Raw genomic sequence first — 19842 nt, 5'->3', positions numbered from 1 at the left:
TGTGATATGAAGTGAAGCGGTTCAGTCCCGACTGACGGGAAAACAAACGAGCTCACAGCCAGACTGAGACGACGGCAGCTACTCACACTCAGTGACGAAGAAGTTGAGCATGGTGAGGACCACGGTGTGGCCGCTGAACATGTAGTCGCCACACGTGTGCACTCCGGTCAGGGTCATCCCAAAACCGCTCCAGATGGCCACAGCTCGCTGCAGCTTGGCCCACATGTCGCCGTACATCTGGAGGGAGGGAAGACGTGAAACTGTTGTCGCTGTGATCTTTGAGAGAGATGCTGTGTTTAAAGACACGCTAAATGGAAAATACATCATGCATTACCTTTCCTGAGCACTGCAGGTGCTGTCCTGGCACAGACAGGGAGGTGACGAACATGGTGATGCAGCGCAGCATGAACACCGTCCCCATGAGGCTGCACATGCGCCGCAACAGGATGGACCTACAAACCACAACACACACTTAGACTGTGTCTGATGGGAATTTAAGGAACACACTGCAGGTATCCTACAACACAATTCCTCATGTGTGAGACAGCCAGGACTCTACCTGTGTTTATGCAGCAGCAAAACCAGCAGCCAGATGTTACAGAGGATAACTCCACATGCTTCAGCCATCGCAAAGGCCCACGGTATTCTAGGCACACTGCAGACAAGGAAAACATCATCTGTACGGTTCCACGTCTCCAATTTCCACCAACATTTGTTCTTGTTTTATAGCTTGAAAACTACATTTTCCTGAGGTTTGAAATACTGGTTTTACAAAACAAGCAACGTCGTCTTTGGTCGTCAGTAATTAAGATCTTGAACCATTTTTCAACGAGGTCCAGATGATTAGCACCAATCAGTTAACTCACAAAATAAAGATTGATAGATGAACTAGAGCAACTGAAACGTACATTTATTTTAACATGGGGTTAACAATAAAACATCTAACAAACAGTGCAGGTAAACATATCTGGGGTTCACCAGCAGCCTCACGTCACGTATTAATTAGAGCTACTGGTGTCATCAGGCGTGTCCACTGTCCTCCCACAGAACTTTATAAAGCTCACGTTTCCTTGGCTGACATTTTATCTTCAAAGCGTCTACTTAGGTGGCTTATTTTAAATAGCAAAAACATCCACTTAGCTGTAAATAATATCACAGGATTGGACAGAAATCTCCTCAGATTTGTAAGTGGCCTGAATGACTTGGCTCAGCAGGTTTCATCATCTCCAAATGCACGCTGGCATTTCCCAATCAGCTGAGACGTTCCCTGAAAAGCTCCGAGCTGGTCATAAACAACGGGTCACGCTTCAAAGTAGGTCACTTTAAAAAACCCTCAAAAGATCACTTTGAACAAAAGCTAGCCCGTCAGGAGCGTGTGAGGACAATAATAGAAACGTGCCACCAGGAAGTACGGCCGTTATGATGCCCACCATCTGCTGGGAAACTCTGACAGCTGAGAAACATCTATATTTCTGTTCGGCTCCTTCTGTGGCATTTCACAGCTAATTACTGGTTTTGTTTGGGCATCATACGGGTTAGGAAGTGTCACACCCACCTGTCTAGGAAGATATCTGGCAGTGGGGGGTATGTGCGCATGTCAGGCACCCGCTCGTGCACGATGACCATGACGAAGGACGTGAACCCGAACACGAACACCACATACACGGAGCTGAGCACCGTCTTCCAGTACTCCGGGTCGAGGCGTCTCATCTGCTGCTTGTACTTCCCGTTGGTGTACTGGTGGTACTCCTCGCCCACCGGCGCCGTGTCAGTGCTGTCACAGTCCCTGCCTGAGTCTCCGTTACAAAGCCAGTCCAAACTGCCTCCAGAGCCTGTAGGAGAGTGGCCATCGTAGGGAAGACCCAGCTCCTCCAGCACGTCAATGTTCTGTTTCTGAAGCTTGCGGATGGACACCATCAGCCGCTTAATGTCGCCCAGCACCTTGAGCTCCAGAGGTGGCGAGCGGAGGTCGTACTCGCTGAGGGCGAGCAGGCTGGTGCCGTCCAGGCGGTGCTTGTTGCACAGCAGGTCCACATAGTCGCAGAAGCCCTCTTCCTTCAGCCACTTGGCGACGTGTTTGGGCGTCCAGCGACGGACACTCAGCTGGGTCATTTCCTCCTCGCTCTGAAGGCTGGACAGGAGAACGTTAAGAATTTAAAGTGCAAGTTGAGCAACGGATCTCTCACCTCCTGGCACCAGCGGTTCCCTCCCGACTTCCTCACAAACAAACCAAATGTTTAAGGAGAAGTCGGTCCTATTAGGCACTTTATTCCACTGAGTCAGCAATACGAACCCTAAACAAACCAAGCATGCAAGACTGCTAAGTGAGACAAAATCAGAAGTGAAAAACACATTTTAGAAAACTCCTGAACTCCTAAAGGAAGCTGAGCTTTCACAACTTGAGACACAAGATGAGGCAAACTCTGGCAATCCTGTCCAGAGGAGAAGTTCACACAGTGGAAACCACACCCTGGAAATGTGTGTGAAAGATCAGACGCATCCCCCAGAACAACCACTACACAGAAACTCTGGCTGCTGCTAACAAATAAAGATTTATGGGTTATTATCCCCAATATGACCACAAACTAAACGGGATAATTACTGTTTGGGCTTAACTTCAGTGTTAGTGTCCATCCTGTCTCCACAGTCTGCTCCAGGGAGTGCAAAGCTTTTCTAACATTTCTACCTGTTAAGAGATTAAATATTCTGGTGATCTTGTGGTTTTGTGATTCACTGAACAGCTGTAACTCATCATCAATGGCCAGCAACAAAACCATCAACACCACTGACGAGCAAATGTGCTGCTGTCAGAAGCTACTGGTTCTTTAATTACGCTAATTGCTTGCAGTATTATCTCTTAAATAACGAGCCAGACGGGCGGTATGTGTGTCAGACAACCGAGATATACGTGAAACCAAAAGGCAGCATCCTCCCCACGATCACAACAAGCCCTGAGGAGGCTAATTCACTCCAAGCTACAGTTAGCCTGCTAGCGCCTGCTAGCTTGATCAATGCGTGCGCGCTCCGCTCACTCACCCGGTCTGAGATGAAACAGGAGACGACGCGGAGCTTCTTTGTTCTACCAGCTAACTAACTAAGTGGCATCTCGTACGAATGAGCAGAAACCGTTTGAGCTTTAGCTGCAATAACAAGGGCTCGGTGGACATCATCTCGCCTGGGCTTCGCGCTGGTTAGCATTACTGTTGACAACACAGGGCGGTAATGTCCCGAATAGCAGCGCACCTACAAATGGCTACATTCCGCTACAGCTGACAAACAGTGACACGCAGTGGCAGGAAGGGGGAACTGCACCATCTGCACGTTTACATATTTTTGGATCGTTATGACAAATAGGACAGTTCTGTTGTGCAATTAAAGGCCACAAAATAACCAATCATGGCTGGAGTTGATGAAAATGTGCTTGAAAAAGCTGTACAGGCGTAAAGCTGACCGACATTCAGAATGTAGGTCACTGCTTTAATTTTAGACCAGAGCACCTGTCCCTGTCAGTACCACCACAGTTAAGCCTCCACAGGGTTGGAAAATAAATGCTGACAGAAGAAATCCTTCAAATGGGTACTTTCAGAGCAGTATTTTGTAAGTAACTATACATGTGCACGTGGTAACCAATGAGCAGCCTGCAGGGAAGCAGTGGCGCTCCTCCAGGTACCCCCTCTATTAAAGACCTGGAGAGGGTTTTATATGGAGGTAAAAGGTTTGGTAACCACGTGGATGAAGTGTGGCCTCACCTGTTCATTGGGGATATGTAAGTCTCTGACATTATACCACAAAATTAGCACCATATTTTCTGTCCTTGTGACTCTATTATAATGAAGGCGCATGTTTTCTGCAGGTCGGTGGCCAACGATCGCTACAGCCTGTGGAAGCTGGGAATCACTCACGTTGTGAATGCAGCTCATGGGAGGATGCACTGCCAGGGGAGTCATGACTTCTATGGATCCACTGTGGATTATTATGGAGTGCCTGCAGATGACTCACCGTCTTTTGACCTCTCTCGTTATTTCCTCCCCTCTGCTGAGTATATTAAGAATGCACTTGACACGACCGGTGGTAAATACCCGTCATGTTGCTTTAATGTCAGGCTTTGCAGGCCTCTCTGTGACTCTTATCTGTCTGTCTCTTGAAGAAAAAAATAAAAATCTCACATTCATGGCATGCTTTACGCTCACTGTGATCCTCTCTTTCTTCTTCAGCTCGGGTTTTCGTTCACTGTGCGGTTGGTGTGAGCAGGTCTGCCTCCCTGGTCCTGGCCTACCTAATGATCCACCATCATTACACCCTTCTGGAGGCGATCAATAAGGTCAAAGAGAGCAGGTGGATTTTCCCAAACAGAGGATTCCTCAAGCAGCTTTGTGCTTTGGACATAAAACTGCGCCGACCTCATGAGTGCACTTCAAAAACGAATTGATATTCTAATTTGCAGAACCTCAAACGGTAGTTTTCCTCAAGACAAATGATAGATTCGGTGTCTGCCAGTGGAGGGAGATCCTGTGCTTTGAATTACGTTGTTTCAGGAATGCTACTGAGTCCAATACTCTGACGCTGGCGCTGTGTTTAATGTGAATCGTGCCGCCTTTTTGCAAGATATTGACCCTCATGTTAATAGAACATCGATGTAATCAACTCACCTCAAGGCAAAATCAATTTTAAAGACTGAATACGAGACCAAATTGCTTCTTTAACCCTCGTATTGCGCTGAAGAAAAATCTGATCCATTATGTTGTGAGTCAGCGAGGCGTATTCATCGTGAAACAGTTCAAGACTTTTGAAGTTTTAAGTTTCATAAAAGACTCAAACAGAAAAATTCATCCAACATCCTGATGTTTCTGGTGTTTCTGGTGCATCTGACACACTCTGCACTGGGACAGACTAAACCTTCATCCTGTGTGATGTGATAGGATGGTACCGGTGAACATCCTGAGCTTCTATAGTTAGTGGATGTTAGCACGCTAACGCTCTGAGCCACGAGCGTTAACAGACGTGACAGCAGCTGAGCATCAGTCTGTCGTCGTGGCGACTGGCAGCACGTTGCTGATGTTTGCATGTCGGCGGGTCAGAAACTCTCACGACTGTTTTCTGGAGTTTTCCACATGTGCTGCAAGCTTAACCATCCTCCTGACGAGACGCTGCAGCCCTGGTGTTTCTCTGCAGCATGTCTCACATGTCCAGTAGTCGGGTTCTGATCTGAATGGACCACCCTGAACTGGTTCTCTGCACAGCAGCAGCTTGTTGTGAAGTGTCTCAGGAACAATGGGCTCCCCTCCGTCTGCGCTGGTGATGTCCACGACTTACAGGCCAACGAGCTTCACTAAGAACACAAATCCTTAAAAATTCAACGTGTGCTTTGGTTTTGCTGTGGTGAACGTGGCCGTGACAATCTTTTGATTTCCACGGATGGTTAATCAAACTCAGAGGAAGCTTCTTCTCAGAAAACCTGAATCATGAATGACTGAGAAACGTGTCCCGCTGCAGTCCTGGTGCTCTCCACAACAAAAGCTCATTCTTATTGCCTGGTGAAATGTTAAGAGAAAGATGTTCTTAAAATAAAGAGCTTCTCAACTGGAGTGTTCTTCACACACACACACACACACACACACACACACACACACACCTGTCAGACTGCGCTCTGACTCGGGGAACAGTTCCCAGCGGTTATGGATCACATTCAAACTTTTATGTGAGGAGGGATTTCTGTCACGCAACACACACGGCTGTAGATTCATCAATAAGCAGAAGCAGCACTTTAGATAATCAATCAATAGATGTCTGCAGGTCATTTTTGACCCGCAGACATCTATTGACTGATTTTCTATGAGACATCTTTGCTGACATTTCCTACCACACCACTGCACCACGTTCCACGAACACATCGGTGACCCTGAGCCAACAGCAGTCGTCACATTTCATAGTGAAAAAGAGAAATTAATTTTCTTCCATTTAAAAGCTAAAATGGTTGAAACTGACCTGCGACATAATCGCAGCGGTAAAAGAGACGTGTGTGAGCTGCGTGAAGGCCGTTTAATGTCACGTGAAGCTCGGCTGTTCTGGCTTTATGTAAGATGTTTATGTCAGAGCAGGAAGGAGCTGCTGCAGCATTTCTGCTCCACAGAAACACGCTGGACGTTCTGTCATCCAACAAAAGCAATGCGCTTAAACATTTTGTCCATAATTACGTCCAATTATCACTACTTTGTGCAATGATTCATCACCGTTTGAAGCTTATTAGATTAGAGTCCCAGAGCGAAGTGAGAAGCAGGAGCCCGGGCGGCGCTGCTTGTTGTTCTGCCCTCTGCACGAGTAAGACTACACGCTAGGTTAAGCACTAAATCGGGTAACTGTCCAGCGACAGCAGATCAACACCTGCTCCTACACATCATCTGGAGCCGCAGAAAGACGGGAACTGCTTTAATACAACAAACATTTAGGGCAGTAATCAATCCAAGACGCAGGATTTGGACCTAAAATGTCAGCCCTGAAAGGCAAAAGGAAAGAATACCTGACGGTGAAGGACCTGCAGAAGGTTCTGGACTCTTGCAAAATGCATCTCAGTCAGATTGACGAAGTGTGGCCAAAGATATACATAGGGAATGTGTAAGTATGAACCGCTCGTAGTGACCAGGAAATGTGATAGCTGTAACGTTAAAGCTTTCTCTTTGACATAACTCTTCTGCATGTTGTAGAACTCTGACATGAAGTGACTGTGCTGCCGTGCGTAGCGTTCACACAAGTCTTGAACCTCTCTCTGTCTCTTTGTCTTGCTAGGGCAGTAGCCCAAAACAAGACTGCCTTGCTGAAATTAGGTATAACTCATGTGTTAAACGCTGCTCACTCCAAGCGAGGCAGCATAGGGAACCAAAGCTTTTATGGCAACGACTTTGTGTATTGTGGCATTCCAGCAGATGACTCGACACACTTTGATCTGGACGTTTACTTCAAGCCTGCAGCTGATTTCATTCATAAAGCTCTGAAGTCACCCGACGGTAAGACTCCTCACGGCTTCACTCAAATATCAGTGATGAAAAACGACACATTTCAGCTGCTACTGGGTTCTGTTGGTTTGTTTTTTAGACTCCTGAACATCTTTTTATTTCACTCTGTAAGTCCTTCACACAGTAAAGCCCTCTAACTAAAGCTCCCCATCACGCCGTCCTTTCAATGTCACCTGTCACCACAGCTTTTAATGGTATGGAGCTGCAGATGTTCAGCCAGCAGTAATAATAAGAGTCTTACCTTGCAGAATTTAAGTCTATAATTTGACCATGGCTCCTTTCAAAGAAGTTATCAAGCAGAGGACGAGTTGGGATTAAAGAGACGGTCGGCCCGGTCTGCAAAGGGACCTTAAATGAACAAAGACAATGAATTGTGGGCTCTATTTTTAGCTCACAGCGGGAAGAAGAAAGGCCACAGCGTGAGACGGGCAGTCATGTATGATATTAATAAGACCGAGGCCGCTCACTAATCCTCCTTCACATCCCTCTCTCCCTTCATCTTGTCTGTTCTTCAGGGAAAGTTCTGGTGCACTGCATTATGGGAATGAGCCGGTCATCGACCTTGGTGTTAGCGTACCTCATGATCTACCAACACCTCCCGCTCAAACAGGCTTTGCAGAAACTGATCCAGAAGAGGGCCATCTACCCCAACAGGAATTTCCTGGCTTTGCTGCTGGATCTGGATCTTCAGCTGACAAAAAAAAGAAAAACATGTCAAATCCTGTAGTCAAGAGGCGTTTACGCTTGAAGCCGTTGTAATTTCTGGGAATGATGTCGGTCTGTCGGTCCAACAGCCCAGACTGAAACACTTCCACAGATGTACTGTCATGAAATTTGGTTTAACTGATGATTTAATTGTGCCAGACTCAGCTGTACACAGATGAACACTCACATATCAGAAAAAGGAGAAGAACAGGAGGCTGCACACATAACTCCACTCATTTTAGCTTTTGATTTTATGTTAGCATCTTAAATATTGAAATGTTTACACAAAGACATATTTATAATCCTAAATGTTAAGAGCAGGAGAATAAGTGCACACACGTAATTTTTACTGCGATGGATCAGCACACATTTTTCAGGCCATTCTAAACATTAGCCAAGTTTAGGCTACACATGCTAACACTGTTATGATTAGAAGAGAAACAGTAGAACATGAACATGCTAATGTTAGCATGCTGACATGCTTTTGTAAGTGTTTGGTGCTAACAAAATGTTAGCATCCAGTAGGCTAGTTGTTGACAAATGTGGAGGCATCATAGTAGTCGAGGAACAGGGAGGCAGCACAGCTCTTAATTTCATTTTAGCATCCTAAATATTTAAATGTTAATATAGAAAGATAGTAAAAATGCTAAATGTTAATAGCAGGAGAACAATTCCACACGCTCAACTCTATTTTAGCATGATGAATTAGCAAATGCTTCTTCAGGCTTTTCTATACCTTTGTGATGTTACATATGCTAACGCTATCAATATTAAGTGAAAAATATATTTTAAAAAAATAACATACTGATGTTAGCATGCTGACATTTTATTATAATTTTTTGGTGCTAACAGCATGTTAGCATCCAGTATGTTAGTTGTTGATAAGCTTAGAAGCATAATAGTAGAAGAGGCTGCACACATAGCTCTGCTTATTTCTGCTCTTTGTGTTACGTTAGCTTCTTTAAGACTGAAATGTTAGCATAAAGACATTAAATGTTAATAGCAGGAGAACAAATCTGCACATTTTTATCATTGTTATTTTTAGTACATGTAATCAGTACATACTTCTTCAGGCCATTCTGAACATTAGCAAAGTTTAGGCTACACATGCTAACACTGTCAAGAGTACATTAGAAAGTTAACATGCTAATGTTAGCATGCTGACATGCTATTGTACATGTTTGGTGCTAACAACATGTTAGCGTCCAGCATCGCTGGTTGCTGACAAACATGGAAGCATAATGGCAACAGACATGCTAACACAGGTTAGCATTTAAGTCAAAGCTAAGCTGAGCCTAAGAAAACACAACAGATGCTAAACCTGATGGGGAGCTGAGCCTGATGAGCTCAGCCTAACAGGTGGCAGTACGACATGCAGACTTATTTACTGGTTAAGACATTATTGAGTCTGCAGCAGAGGAGGCTGCAGCTTCAGGACCTTTGTTTTTGGCGAGAGAGACCAGAACCTTTTAAAGCTTTATTCCACCCAAAATACTACTTCCTGTCCTGCAGTCTAACTGAGTTGCTTGTAAATTGTGTAATTAGCGAAATAAGCTCGTTATCAGTTAAACAACAACAGCATCATGGCCTTTGTGGTCCCAACATCTCAACAGATGTCTGAAAGCTCAGAGAGAGGCGGGACGCCGTGATAACGCCGGGGCAACAAGCCGTCTTTGGCGATCTGTCCCGCTGAAGGTATCAGAACCGTTTCTGATGTTAAACAAATACGACTTGATCCACATTCAGGAATCACGCCATCGTAGCCAGAAACCTAGAAACCTGGACCTCGCCTCTCAGGTTATCCAATTCAGTAGGTGCTAAAAACAAGGGTCCCAGAAACGCTGTTGAACGTGGTCCTGAAGTCCGGCCTCCTCGACATGATAAAGATCTAACAGTGGATTCAATGTGCAGCTTCGTTTCTTTGTTTGAATCCTTCCTTACAGCTGCAGTATTTCCTCCTGCTCATCATACAGACTGTCTTGTTTGTGCTTTTGAGGAAGTTAAAAAGAAAAGAACGTCTTAAAAAGACAGAAAATGTTCTACCTTAATGTAGCGTTGGGTGAAACGGAGACGAGACTGAACGTTCATCACGCTCAGGTTTTATGTCTTGAATGATGTCTTTAGCTCTCATTCTGGGACGATGGATTTTCCTTCAGCACCTCACTTTGTATTACAGCAGAATGGACCAAATGTCTGCAGGAACATATTTTACAAAGCATCATATTTTAGAATACGCTCTAGATGACTCAGAAAAGAGGGAATCAATCCACGGCGTCTGTCCAACACATCGCTGTTCACAGTGTGAAGTTCCTTTGGTGTGTTGGTCGAGCCGGTCCAGCTGATCGCTGCTGTGCATCAAACGCCTGCAGCTCTTTTGATTGTCCATGAAGATCATGTGCAGACGCATTAGGAGTGTCAGACGCTCAAAGGAGGCGTCTTACATACAGTAGAGCTGGACAGCAATGATTTCTATGAACTGTTGTTGTTTTTGTGACACCTTAAATCAAAAATGCACATTAAAGCTAAATGTTCACTGTGACGGAGAATCAGCATCAAACTGAGGCTTGTTTCACTAGATATGAGTTTCCTCGTTGAAGATTTTATGTGGTTACAAAAAAAAGTGATAATAAATTAAGAATGTCTTGCAAAAAAAACCCTAATTGTTTGCTTTGCTTGTTCGTCTGTTTGCATTTTTCTGGAATTCAGTTTTTATGCTTCACCAAGACTCAATAGGTTGAAAATGTGGTTTTAAGTCTCATAAATCTGCAGCTTTTCTGATGAAATCTTCTAAGAATCAGCAAATAAATCAAGTAAAAGGGATAGAAAACTGTTGACCGAATGACCAGGAAGGGATTTAAAGGCCTCTCACTACACAGGAGGATCTCTGTGTCAGATTTAAGCCCGACTACAGCAGCACTGATCTAATTTTCCTGCTATTGAAAAAGCCGTGTCCTATCCTCCCTCCTGCGCTGGCAGCTCGGGTAACCTTTAAGGAATGCAGAAGATGATGCCAGAATTATTTTGGGCTGAGATTCAGATGTTAAAATAGCAAAAAAGGTTGCAGGGTAGATTACCGAGGAGAAGGCAGACAGTTGTGCTGCCGACCTACATGTAGCTCTCCTACAGAGAGACCATGAAAAGCAGCGTTTCCAGCCAAGGCAAGTGTCTCCTAACAATGTGTTCTTACAAATCTGTTGCAGATATTCAGTGTGGGGGATATTTACCAGTATGTACCTTATACATGATGTAAAGTGTGGCTCTATTAGCTCAGTAAACATGTTGTATGAGCGAGGACGTGCTGTGATGACACCGCGTCGCCTGATGGATTACTACACTTTCTTCTTTTATTAATTTGCCCACAAATCCAGATGAAGCGCATCTGAAAGGCTAAAGAGGGAAGTGTAATTCATAAAACCACCAAGAAGAGGCCCGGAGGAGGTAAAAAGCCATTTTTATTTGCCCTCCATGTTAACCGCGGGCACTTTCCCATACATAGCATCTTTAATTACACAGAAGTGGAGCAGGAAGGACAGGTTAGCCTGAGGGGGGAGGCTATGAAAGCAGCGCTGCAGCTCAACATGTGCACCAGGGAAATCAGTTCTCTGCCCCTGACTGTGGGAGGGAGGGAAGGGTTGTACTTATAGATCAATGAGGAGAAAGAAGAGCCTCCAGGTACTCTGGGCATAAGTACTTGTGCAAAGACACACTTTGCTCTGCCTTCAAGACTCACACACTCGCCTGCACGAGGTCACACGGAGCTGCTCCTGCATGCACACGCTCTGACTGACACACATACAACCACGTCTGAGAGCACCTCCATATGCCACAGCAGCTCCACAAAAGGTCACTGAAACAGATTTGGTCTCAATGACTCATCCCCGCGGACACGACAATAAGTCTACAAACCCTCAGAGCCACATTATGTCTCCGCACACGGCAAGAATGCAAATAAGACGGCGAGCTGCCACCGCTGTCTTTACTATAACAATGCGTACACATGGCTGGTACGTCCCAGCCCGGAGCACAATCACACACCTGCTTAAATGGATGCTAATGTATACAGAATGCGTAGTATAAGTCTCTCCAAAGCCCAGTGTGTAAATTGTAAATGCACAGGTTAGACTTGCCTGCAGGAAATGAAAAGCTGTTTATAGCTGTTTATAGGCCTTGAATACCAATTTTCTGTATCTCTGGAGATAAATAAATCCACAAGTGCAACTGAACTGTAGATAAAATAATGAGAGCATCATGAGGTCAGCGTACAATTACGTGATCTGGTGCTCCTTCGCCGCTGTCGAGTGCATTTATTGGCATAATTACGGTCTATATTTAAAGGCTACAGACCTGCATGCTGGATGTTCTAATTAACAATCCTCACTACAATCCCACGTTGCATTTATCTCTCAGTGATGCCCTCACTTCAATTAACTTCATTAGACGTTATCAGTGCAGTTATTTGGCATTCACATGAAAAGCAGGTGGAGCTCCACCAACATTTCCTTCCTCAGACTGTTTCAGAGCAACACAAGGAGAAGCAAACGTCGGCCGCCTTCTGCACAACTTCCTGGTTTTGGTCCAGATTCCACTGCAGTGACCCGTGCTGCCCTCAGCCCGTGGAGGTGGAGCGTCCAGACATGCCCAGAGGCCTCAGCTGCCTGTCCAGCCCTGAGGGGGCCGAGGGCAGGTACGAGACCCCCCCGGCTTCAGAGCTCCACAGGCTGATGTGGACCAAGAAAGGGACCAGCAGCCACCTGGATGAAGTCCAGCCCAGGATCTACATCGGAGACATGTGAGACTGGAACGTTCACTTCTACTAGTTCAGCACCACTTAAAGATCTAATGTTTAACCCTTTGGTGACAAGAAGAAGCTCAAATACGTTAAAGCGTGGAGCTGCCTGGTCGGGAGCAAACATCTGGGAGCAAACATCTGGGAGGAGGAACTTCTTCACTTATCAATCATGAATACGATCTGAGTTATTAATAATCAGGTTGTCACAGCGACTCGTTAGCGTGCCGCCATTTTAAACACTGCATGCTAAACGTTAGCACATTAACACGCTAATTTAGCACGTTGTAGCCATGAAGGAGTGATTAGCACAGGAACATGCTAATACTGCAGAACCTGCTCTGTGTCTGCAGATACGTCTGATCTTATTCACTCTGACGGACTCTGATGTTAGTGCCAGTTATTGGCATAAACAAACAAGAGTTCAACTAATTATCAGTTTGGCCAATTATCATATTGGACATTCAGCATTTTTTAAAAACTGTTTTCCGCCAAAATAAATTCATTTTAAAAATTCAAAACTGGTGTCGATATTATATATAATTAGCCTCAAATTTACAAGTGCAAAAAAAAAAAGATTTCTGTCTGAGGGTCGGCAGGAAATTAAAAAATAATCATAATAAATCTCAGGAAGTGTTTAATTATTCTAAAATGTACAGATTTAAATATCCATAGCACATAACAATGCATGATGGAAGCACAGCTGCCAGCGTCGCTCCAGGTTTATTATCCTGATATTTATCAGTCTTTAGTCTCTACAACTGAAAGGATTTAAACCTGGCTCCACATCTGGGCGCCACAAACTTCCATGTGATGTTGGTAAATGTTTTGCTATCCAGGCAGTAATATTTTTTCTTATCAGACAGCATCACATGTATCGACCGGTTAATATCTCACCGAGCCTCCTCACAGGAATAACTCTCATTCTTCTCTTCAGGTACGCAGCCAAAGACAAGAGGACTCTCCAGGCTCATCACATCACCCATGTGCTGAACGCCGCTGATGGAAAGTTCAACGTGAACACGGGGCCCAGCTACTACCGAGACACCAGAATCACTTATCACGGAGTGGAGGCTTTTGACATGCCGTCCTTTAACCTGAGTCCCTTCTTCTACCCGGCGGCCAATTTCATCAAGAACGCTTTGAGCTCGCCCACAGGTGAGGAGCTCTCCCTGCTCTCCAGGTATTCCTCGTCCTTTTCACACATTAACTTGGGCAAGACGAGGCGAGGTGCAGAAACATTTGTCAGTCAATTCCCATTACAGCAGCCCCCAGTTGTATTCGTCATTAAAATGCAAATCAAACACTAAACATAATATCAAGCTAATATCTTCCCCCCACGGTAATCTTCTCATAAGCTCAGACCTCGGCCAGGAAAATTGGTTTTAAATGGATTGCCCTGGTAATTTGTAAGCAACACTTTTATTGGACATGGAAATTACACAATTATGTTTGTGGCCTGCGCCTGCCTGGCCTGTTATGCAAAGTGAAGTCGGTATCTGACATGACAGTAATAAGATGAGGCCTCCTTCTTCACATGCTGGCTGATCGGGGGCTCCAGTGTGTGGCGGGCCTACAGTAATCCCCGGCAGAAATACACAGAAGCCAAGACAGTTCAATTACGCGCTCCTCTGCGCCCTAATCCTCGGCGCGATAAGGAACCAGGATTACCGTGTGTAGAAACATTTGTTGCAACATTGTTGAAAACTTTTAGTCAGGAGTTGGAAGCTCTCCTCTCTGGGCTGCGAGCGGCTTTTAATCCACAGCCGAGCCACAAATTAGACATTTAGCATAAAGTTTACGGCAATAATCCACTGATTGCACGGCAGCAAACAGACACGGAGCAGGAAGGAGACGGCTGAGCCCCCAAACCATCCCCACAAAGTCAGCTTTGTTTCTGCTGTGTGCAGGTAAAGTGTTCGTCCACTGCGCAATGGGCCTCAGCCGCTCGTCCACCTTGGTTCTGGCCTACCTGATGATCCATGAGAACATGACGCTGGTGGACGCCCTCAAAGCTGTCAGCGCCAACAGGAACATTTCTCCTAATCAGGGGTTCTTAGAGCAGCTCCGAGAGCTGGATCAGAAGCTGCACTGCCAGGGATCATCGAGGAGCCGCAGCTCCAACGGACGGACGTAGAAACACAACATCCACCAGCCCGTATATTCTGATTATATTATATATTATGCTGTTGCCTCCTGTCAGAGTGTGAAGGAGCCGCTATAACGAGGATATCATGTAAAACAACTGTCTTTACTTTGTAAGATGAATTCCATTTTTGTTGTGAGAAATAAAGATCAAAATGACAGAAGCTTATTTTTCAAAAACGAATGACTAATAAAACCAGGATGAGTGAGGCCTTCTCCTGACCTTCTCCTGACCTTCTCCTTCTTCACAAAAGACACAACAGGTATAAAGAAAGAGCTGCGATTAAACGGGCTTCAAGGTGAGATCGTTTCCGTCGCTGCTGTTTCCAATATCTGGGCTGAACTCTGAACCGCAGCATTCAAATCTATATGAACAAGACATCTTTAAATGAATAGTTTGACATTTGTGGAAATTGGCTTTCCTATGGAGAGATAGACGATTAGATTGAAGCACTCTCATTTCACTTAGTGTCAGGATTAGCATACGGACTGGAGGAGGGGAGGCAGAGCTTCTACATGCTCTGATCCTAAACCAACCGACGTAAAACAACCAAAAATAAAACATAAAGAAGGAACATATGTAGGAAAAGACCAGCAAGACAAACTGGAGGGTGGTTCAGACCAAAGCCTGGCCTCACCACACAGCCGGCAGTGAAGCTGATCAGAGGCCTACGTACCTACAGCGTCCATAAAACGTTTTCATCCTCCTTCATGTTTATGGCTTCTCAACATTGGTCCATCTGTTTGGGCTTCCTGGACAAGAATTTACAAAATAAGGCTCTTTTATGTAAAAGAAAAAAAAGATTTCCATCAAGTAAAGCAGGGGCGTCCAGTCCTGGTCCTGGAGGGCCACAGTCCTGCATGTTCTAGATGTTTCCCTCTGATTCAAATGATCAGCTCATCATCAAGCTCTGCAGAAGCCTGGTGATGAGCTCATCATGTGAATCAGGTGTGTTGGAAGAGGGACACATCTAAAACATGCAGGATTGTGGCCCTCCAGGACCAGGATTGGACACCCCTGTTCTAGATGTTTCCTTCTTCCAACACACCTGATTCAAATGATCAGCATCGTTATCAGGCTTCTGCAGCTTGATGATGAGATTTACTGACAATTAAAAAAAGCATAACGTTTGCTAACAATCAGCTGAGGAGGTTTATTCCTCATGGTGCAGCTAATTGGTACGCCACTGTTTAAAAAAAAAAAGCTAATATATGCATTCATGTCAGTCATTTTTCAAACAGCAATGTGAGACTGGTCACCATGACGACACGTAAAGAAAAAAGCTGAAAACTAAAGGCAGCTACACTGTCCGATATTTAATCTTTCCACCTGTGGCTCTAAAAGTTCCTGAAATGTCTGTTTTATCCAATAAAACCTGAAGCGTAAAAACAGAGACGTCTTTTTTGAGGCTATGCACAGACGAGATGTGAAAACGTCTGGAAAGTGAAGCATGTGTGAGTGCATTAAACAGCCACCAGGGGGCGACGCCTCTCGTTGCAAAAAGAAGTCCTGTTCTACTGAAGTCTATGAGACAATAGCCCTGCTTCTAACTGAATCTGTTTCCTCTATGAACGTTTTACTGTTGACTTCATGGTCTCAGCTGCTAGTTTGAAGTCTCCTTCAGTGCAGCACGACGTTTATTCTGTGAATAATCGTCCCATTTAGAGTCAAATACACGATAAAGGAGAGTACGCTTCAGGACCAGGCTACCTTGTGATTGATAAGAAGCTCCTACAGCAGAGTGCATGACGTCCGTCTGGTGTGTCTGGTTTCAAAAGAGCAGCACTGCCTCACCGTGAACACACAGAGCTGAGCGTGGCGTCCAAAACATGGAGGTGAGACTGTTTTAACAACCAGCGTAATTTACTTCTGGTGGCAGTGTAACCTGAGCATGCTCAGTGAGGCTTTCCTGACGTGGAAATGCCCGTACTCATTGGTTTGGACTTTTTGTTTAATTTGTTGTTTAAAACAAACAGATAAACCTGATGTGGTTTGAAAGCAGCCGGTGTAGCTCCTGACATCAACACCTCACCATGTTTTCAGTCCTCTGCTCTGTTACGACTGTTCAAACTGCAGCGGCCCTCGACTTGAATTTGTCACAACACAAGCAGCTTCTGGCTTCTGTCACCGTCATCGGAGGAATAAATAGTCCACGCTGCTTCTGCCCAGTCTCTGGTATGTTCAGCTGTCTCGTTCCAGCGGGGTTCAGCCTCTAAACAACACTGATACCAGCTCAGATGGAAACAGAGCGAGCTCCACCAGTGAGGTTAGGGTGTGCTGGAGGTCCTTCTCCAAATGCCAACAGAAAAAAAAACAGGAGAAAAATTAGCAATAAATCCTCAAATGTTCCGTCCTGGAACGTGAAGTATTTGGGAAAGTTATCTAACTGTTATCAAGTTGAATATAAATTGTGATAATTATACATCAACAGTGAGGTGAGAGATGCAGACATGAGCTCAGAGGAGGAGCCAGAGGAGCAGACACCGCCCACCTGCGATCTGCTCAGCCTTCTGCTGAGGAACAGACGCCCCACTGGAGCTGTCAATGAGGTTTGGCCCAACCTCTACATCGGAGACGCGTAAGTGACATTCTCACTTTGGGGCCCTGCTGCAATATGATGATCTGATTGTGAAACTGTTGCTGCAAACAACTCGTGTATTTGGCCAACTGATGGGACAAATATAAAATCTGTACATTTGAGTCACCAGTGATGCATTTGCAAACATATGCTTCCGGAGCTGGCTACAGGCGAGAAAAAATTAGCTAAAAACGACATCCCTCGTGTCGTCTCTTGCGTGGCTTTGCAGGGCTACGGCTCAGGATAAAACCCTGTTAGCCAGTCTGGAAATAACACACGTGGTGAACGCCGCCGACGGCCGCCAGCACATTGACACGGGGCCACGGTTCTACAGAGACACCAGCGTCCGGTACCACGGAGTACAAGCAGCAGACTGCAAAGACTTTGACTTGAGCCCATTCTTCACGGAGACGGCTGATTTCATTCATGATGCTCTGAGTCAGGAAGGTACGAGTCCACAGAAAACACAGAAAACACAGAAAGCACATGAAACACATGAAACACATGGAACACGGCGGCATGGAGGCGAAGTGATGCATCATAGTCCAAAGCATCATGACACACAAAGGTGATGCGTCATCAGGCTGATAAATGGATTGTGTTGTCAAACAGATCTGGAAAAAAAAGCAGGTGTTTGCTGTTTTATTTGCATTAATTTAATGGAAGAAGGTAAATGAACAGAATCTATAACTGTGGGATGTTTGGAGACTCTGGCTGAACTCACATTTTTGCCGTGTTCATTCTAAATCAGGCATCTTTACTTCTTTAACTCAGTTTTATCTGGATAAAAGCAGCTTTTTCATCTATTTTTTCCCCATTGTGCACCAAAAGAAGAAAAGCATTTTTAAATCAAGTTCAAGTTGGATTTTTGACACTTTTTTTTGTTTTGTGGCAGGTGTTTTTGGCCATTTAACATCGAAGAAGTGATAAATAAACAGGTTGTTGTTAATAAAAGCCTCTTTTTCTGACAGCACTTGTCAAATCACAGGTGTAAATAATAAAACGAATGACGGCTGAATGTCATTGAGCTGTTTCAGGTTCAGGGTCGTTGTTTTAACGCCTGCGCTTTTCCTACGATAATGAGGAATCATTTCTGTTGTGAGCATTAAACCATAAGCTGATTGTGTTGTCGCACACCTACGTTACACAATTAATCCCATTCTAACGGCAGTCTACTCACAGTTGAAGGCGAGTCTGTGTTCTGTCCTTCCAGGTAAGGTGCTGGTCCATTGTGCTCGAGGAATCAGCCGCTCAGCGACTCTGGTGCTGGCCTTCCTCATGATCAAAGAAAGACTTTCCCTGGTGGAGGCCGTGGAGGTTGTTTCCAGCCGCAGAAACATTCTTCCAAACGTTGGATTTCTGAACCAGCTCTGCCTCCTCGACTCGTCCTTGACCCGGCAGAGGAGGACGAAGCGCTGAGAGGTGGAGGAGAGACGTGGATGTTGTTGAGTTTTTATCACTTTTATGTTTCCGTCATCGTAGATTCTCGGCCATAAAGGTCATTTTAACCCTGAGAGCTTCTTCAGAAAGTACGTTTTTCTTGAAGACATCTTCAGACATCCAGTTGCCTTCTGCTAACAGCTCTTGTGATCATCCTTCTCGTTATCTATTTAACTAACCAGCATCCCTCAGTGTGGATTTTTAGGATGTATTTTCTACCTTGCAGGCAGTCATTGTTTTCCATTAATTGCTGAGCATGAAAATCAATTAGCCCACTTTTGCTTGAGTTGTGTAATTAACTGCTCCAAAAACTCCCATTACAATATAATGATATGCTGTTTATGAGGAGATTAAATTAAAAAAAAAAAAAAAACTACACTGTATTACATCATAATGTAATTTTGCCAAAAATAGAGGAAGAAGCCTGGATGTTGGCGGCGGTGGATTACGCAGGTTTGGAGGACGCTGCACAGCTGCAGGCTCCAAACTTCAGTTACATAAATAAAGACAGAAAACCAGCTGAAGATTTGATTTGATGAGTCTTGAAAGTTTTTGCTTCTTTTTTTTTCTTCCTGTCTCGATCTGGCACGATGCTGAAGCGTGACGTTGTTTAGCCACAGAGCTTCAATATTTATGTGTTTTAACTTTATATTTCCTGGTAGGACGGCTCCTTAAAAGGATCCGTGTCCACCACGTGAAACATCCCGACTTGGCTGCCTTAAAAAAAATCAAAAACAGCCGGCAAAAGCTGCAAAGTACACATAAAATGTAGTTAAGGAGCTAAAACGTGCAAAAACACTGGCGTGGTCTTTAAAGCTCACGTCTGAAACGCAGCACAATCAGTGTGAAGTGCCAAAAAGCCCTGCTGCACTCGAACAACACGGAGACAGAGAACGCCTATAAATAAACAATGCTCCACTTACTTATTCACATTTCTCAAAATACTGCGTCTTAACTGCTGCAATCCAGTGGCGTACAGTTAAAACTGTGATGTGTCTAAAGAGGCTTGATACAAGATGACAAAAATATGCCAGCTCGGTTCTGAGCGTGTATACAGATTCAGGTCAGACTTTGAAAAAAGATGAAACACTGAAGCCATCTTAATAAGAGATGCTCTCCAGAGCTCACTGGGAGAGAGAGATGCTGTCAAAATAAAAGGAATTGGATATCACAGGTT

At 44.8% G+C, this 19842-nt stretch overlaps 5 protein-coding genes across 10 annotated transcripts in view; 4 read left to right on the top strand and 1 right to left on the bottom strand.

Moving 5' to 3' along the window:
• samd8 (sterile alpha motif domain containing 8) overlaps positions 1 to 5573 on the bottom strand; it is a 10211-nt gene extending 4638 nt beyond the window's left edge. The window contains exons 1-5 of one of the 3 annotated variants that reach the window (XM_008279149.1): positions 4875 to 5573; positions 1556 to 2131; positions 560 to 655; positions 335 to 452; positions 87 to 237 (exon numbers count right to left, since the gene is read on the bottom strand). In XM_008279149.1, coding sequence (XP_008277371.1) covers positions 87 to 237; positions 335 to 452; positions 560 to 655; positions 1556 to 2131; positions 4875 to 5065 — 1132 coding nt within the window. In that variant the 5' untranslated portion in view covers positions 5066 to 5573. Of the gene's footprint in view, positions 1 to 86; positions 238 to 334; positions 453 to 559; positions 656 to 1555; positions 2132 to 3036; positions 3193 to 4874 lie in introns of those variants that run through there. The other 2 variants (XM_008279150.1, XM_008279151.1) reach the window with 2 other exon arrangements.
• On the top strand, positions 3630 to 4648 carry LOC103355376 (dual specificity protein phosphatase 13 isoform A-like). Its single transcript, XM_008279152.1, has 3 exons — positions 3630 to 3766; positions 3854 to 4071; positions 4215 to 4648. The coding sequence occupies exons 1-3, from the start codon at positions 3630 to 3632 to the stop codon at positions 4427 to 4429; spliced, it is 570 nt and encodes a 189-aa protein (XP_008277374.1). The 3' UTR covers positions 4430 to 4648.
• A 746-nt stretch (positions 5574 to 6319) lies between the features above and the next one.
• On the top strand, positions 6320 to 10369 carry LOC103355374 (dual specificity protein phosphatase 13 isoform A-like). 3 transcript variants are annotated; one of them, XM_008279148.1, is made up of 4 exons: positions 6320 to 6612; positions 6784 to 6821; positions 6921 to 7001; positions 7526 to 10369. In XM_008279148.1, the coding sequence occupies exons 1-4, from the start codon at positions 6485 to 6487 to the stop codon at positions 7735 to 7737; spliced, it is 459 nt and encodes a 152-aa protein (XP_008277370.1). In that variant the 5' UTR covers positions 6320 to 6484; the 3' UTR covers positions 7738 to 10369. The 3 variants fall into 3 exon arrangements, with proteins under 3 accessions (XP_008277370.1, XP_008277369.1, XP_008277368.1); XM_008279147.1 differs by having other exon boundaries at positions 6918 to 7001; XM_008279146.1 differs by having other exon boundaries at positions 6323 to 6612; positions 6784 to 7001.
• A 423-nt stretch (positions 10370 to 10792) lies between these two features.
• LOC103355373 (dual specificity phosphatase DUPD1-like) lies at positions 10793 to 14868 on the top strand. 2 transcript variants are annotated; one of them, XM_008279143.1, is made up of 5 exons: positions 10793 to 10873; positions 11084 to 11153; positions 12224 to 12504; positions 13439 to 13659; positions 14412 to 14868. In XM_008279143.1, the coding sequence occupies exons 3-5, from the start codon at positions 12350 to 12352 to the stop codon at positions 14636 to 14638; spliced, it is 603 nt and encodes a 200-aa protein (XP_008277365.1). In that variant the 5' UTR covers positions 10793 to 10873; positions 11084 to 11153; positions 12224 to 12349; the 3' UTR covers positions 14639 to 14868. The 2 variants fall into 2 exon arrangements, with proteins under 2 accessions (XP_008277365.1, XP_008277367.1); XM_008279145.1 differs by having other exon boundaries at positions 12194 to 12504.
• Positions 14869 to 16899: 2031 nt separating this feature from the next.
• Positions 16900 to 19196, top strand: LOC103355369 (dual specificity phosphatase DUPD1-like). The gene is made up of 3 exons (XM_008279137.1): positions 16900 to 17225; positions 17455 to 17672; positions 18439 to 19196. The coding sequence occupies exons 1-3, from the start codon at positions 17098 to 17100 to the stop codon at positions 18642 to 18644; spliced, it is 552 nt and encodes a 183-aa protein (XP_008277359.1). The 5' UTR covers positions 16900 to 17097; the 3' UTR covers positions 18645 to 19196.
• The last annotated feature ends 646 nt before the right edge of the window (positions 19197 to 19842 follow it).

The sequence above is a fragment of the Stegastes partitus genome, unplaced genomic scaffold (assembly GCF_000690725.1).
Source record: "Stegastes partitus isolate 25-593 unplaced genomic scaffold, Stegastes_partitus-1.0.2 Scaffold145, whole genome shotgun sequence".
Taxonomy (NCBI): domain Eukaryota; kingdom Metazoa; phylum Chordata; class Actinopteri; family Pomacentridae; genus Stegastes; species Stegastes partitus.
This window is presented reverse-complemented; position numbering and strand designations above follow the sequence as displayed.

Excerpts from the sequence above, each read along its gene's own strand:
- LOC103355376 (XM_008279152.1), top strand. The coding sequence starts at position 3,630 with ATGAGCAGCCTGCAGGGAAGCAGTGGCGCTCCTCCAGGTACCCCCTCT. Across the intron at positions 3,767-3,853 it reads CACCTGTTCATTGGGGATAT|GTCGGTGGCCAACGATCGCT; the intron begins GTAAGTCTCTGA and ends TGTTTTCTGCAG. Across the intron at positions 4,072-4,214 it reads TGCACTTGACACGACCGGTG|CTCGGGTTTTCGTTCACTGT; the intron begins GTAAATACCCGT and ends TTTCTTCTTCAG.
- LOC103355374 (XM_008279146.1), top strand. The coding sequence starts at position 6,485 with ATGTCAGCCCTGAAAGGCAAAAGGAAAGAATACCTGACGGTGAAGGAC. Across the intron at positions 6,613-6,783 it reads AAGATATACATAGGGAATGT|GGCAGTAGCCCAAAACAAGA; the intron begins GTAAGTATGAAC and ends TTGTCTTGCTAG. Across the intron at positions 7,002-7,525 it reads AGCTCTGAAGTCACCCGACG|GGAAAGTTCTGGTGCACTGC; the intron begins GTAAGACTCCTC and ends TCTGTTCTTCAG.
- LOC103355373 (XM_008279143.1), top strand. The coding sequence starts at position 12,350 with ATGCCCAGAGGCCTCAGCTGCCTGTCCAGCCCTGAGGGGGCCGAGGGC. Across the intron at positions 12,505-13,438 it reads AGGATCTACATCGGAGACAT|GTACGCAGCCAAAGACAAGA; the intron begins GTGAGACTGGAA and ends TCTTCTCTTCAG. Across the intron at positions 13,660-14,411 it reads CGCTTTGAGCTCGCCCACAG|GTAAAGTGTTCGTCCACTGC; the intron begins GTGAGGAGCTCT and ends TGCTGTGTGCAG.
- LOC103355369 (XM_008279137.1), top strand. The coding sequence starts at position 17,098 with ATGAGCTCAGAGGAGGAGCCAGAGGAGCAGACACCGCCCACCTGCGAT. Across the intron at positions 17,226-17,454 it reads AACCTCTACATCGGAGACGC|GGCTACGGCTCAGGATAAAA; the intron begins GTAAGTGACATT and ends GTGGCTTTGCAG. Across the intron at positions 17,673-18,438 it reads TGATGCTCTGAGTCAGGAAG|GTAAGGTGCTGGTCCATTGT; the intron begins GTACGAGTCCAC and ends CTGTCCTTCCAG.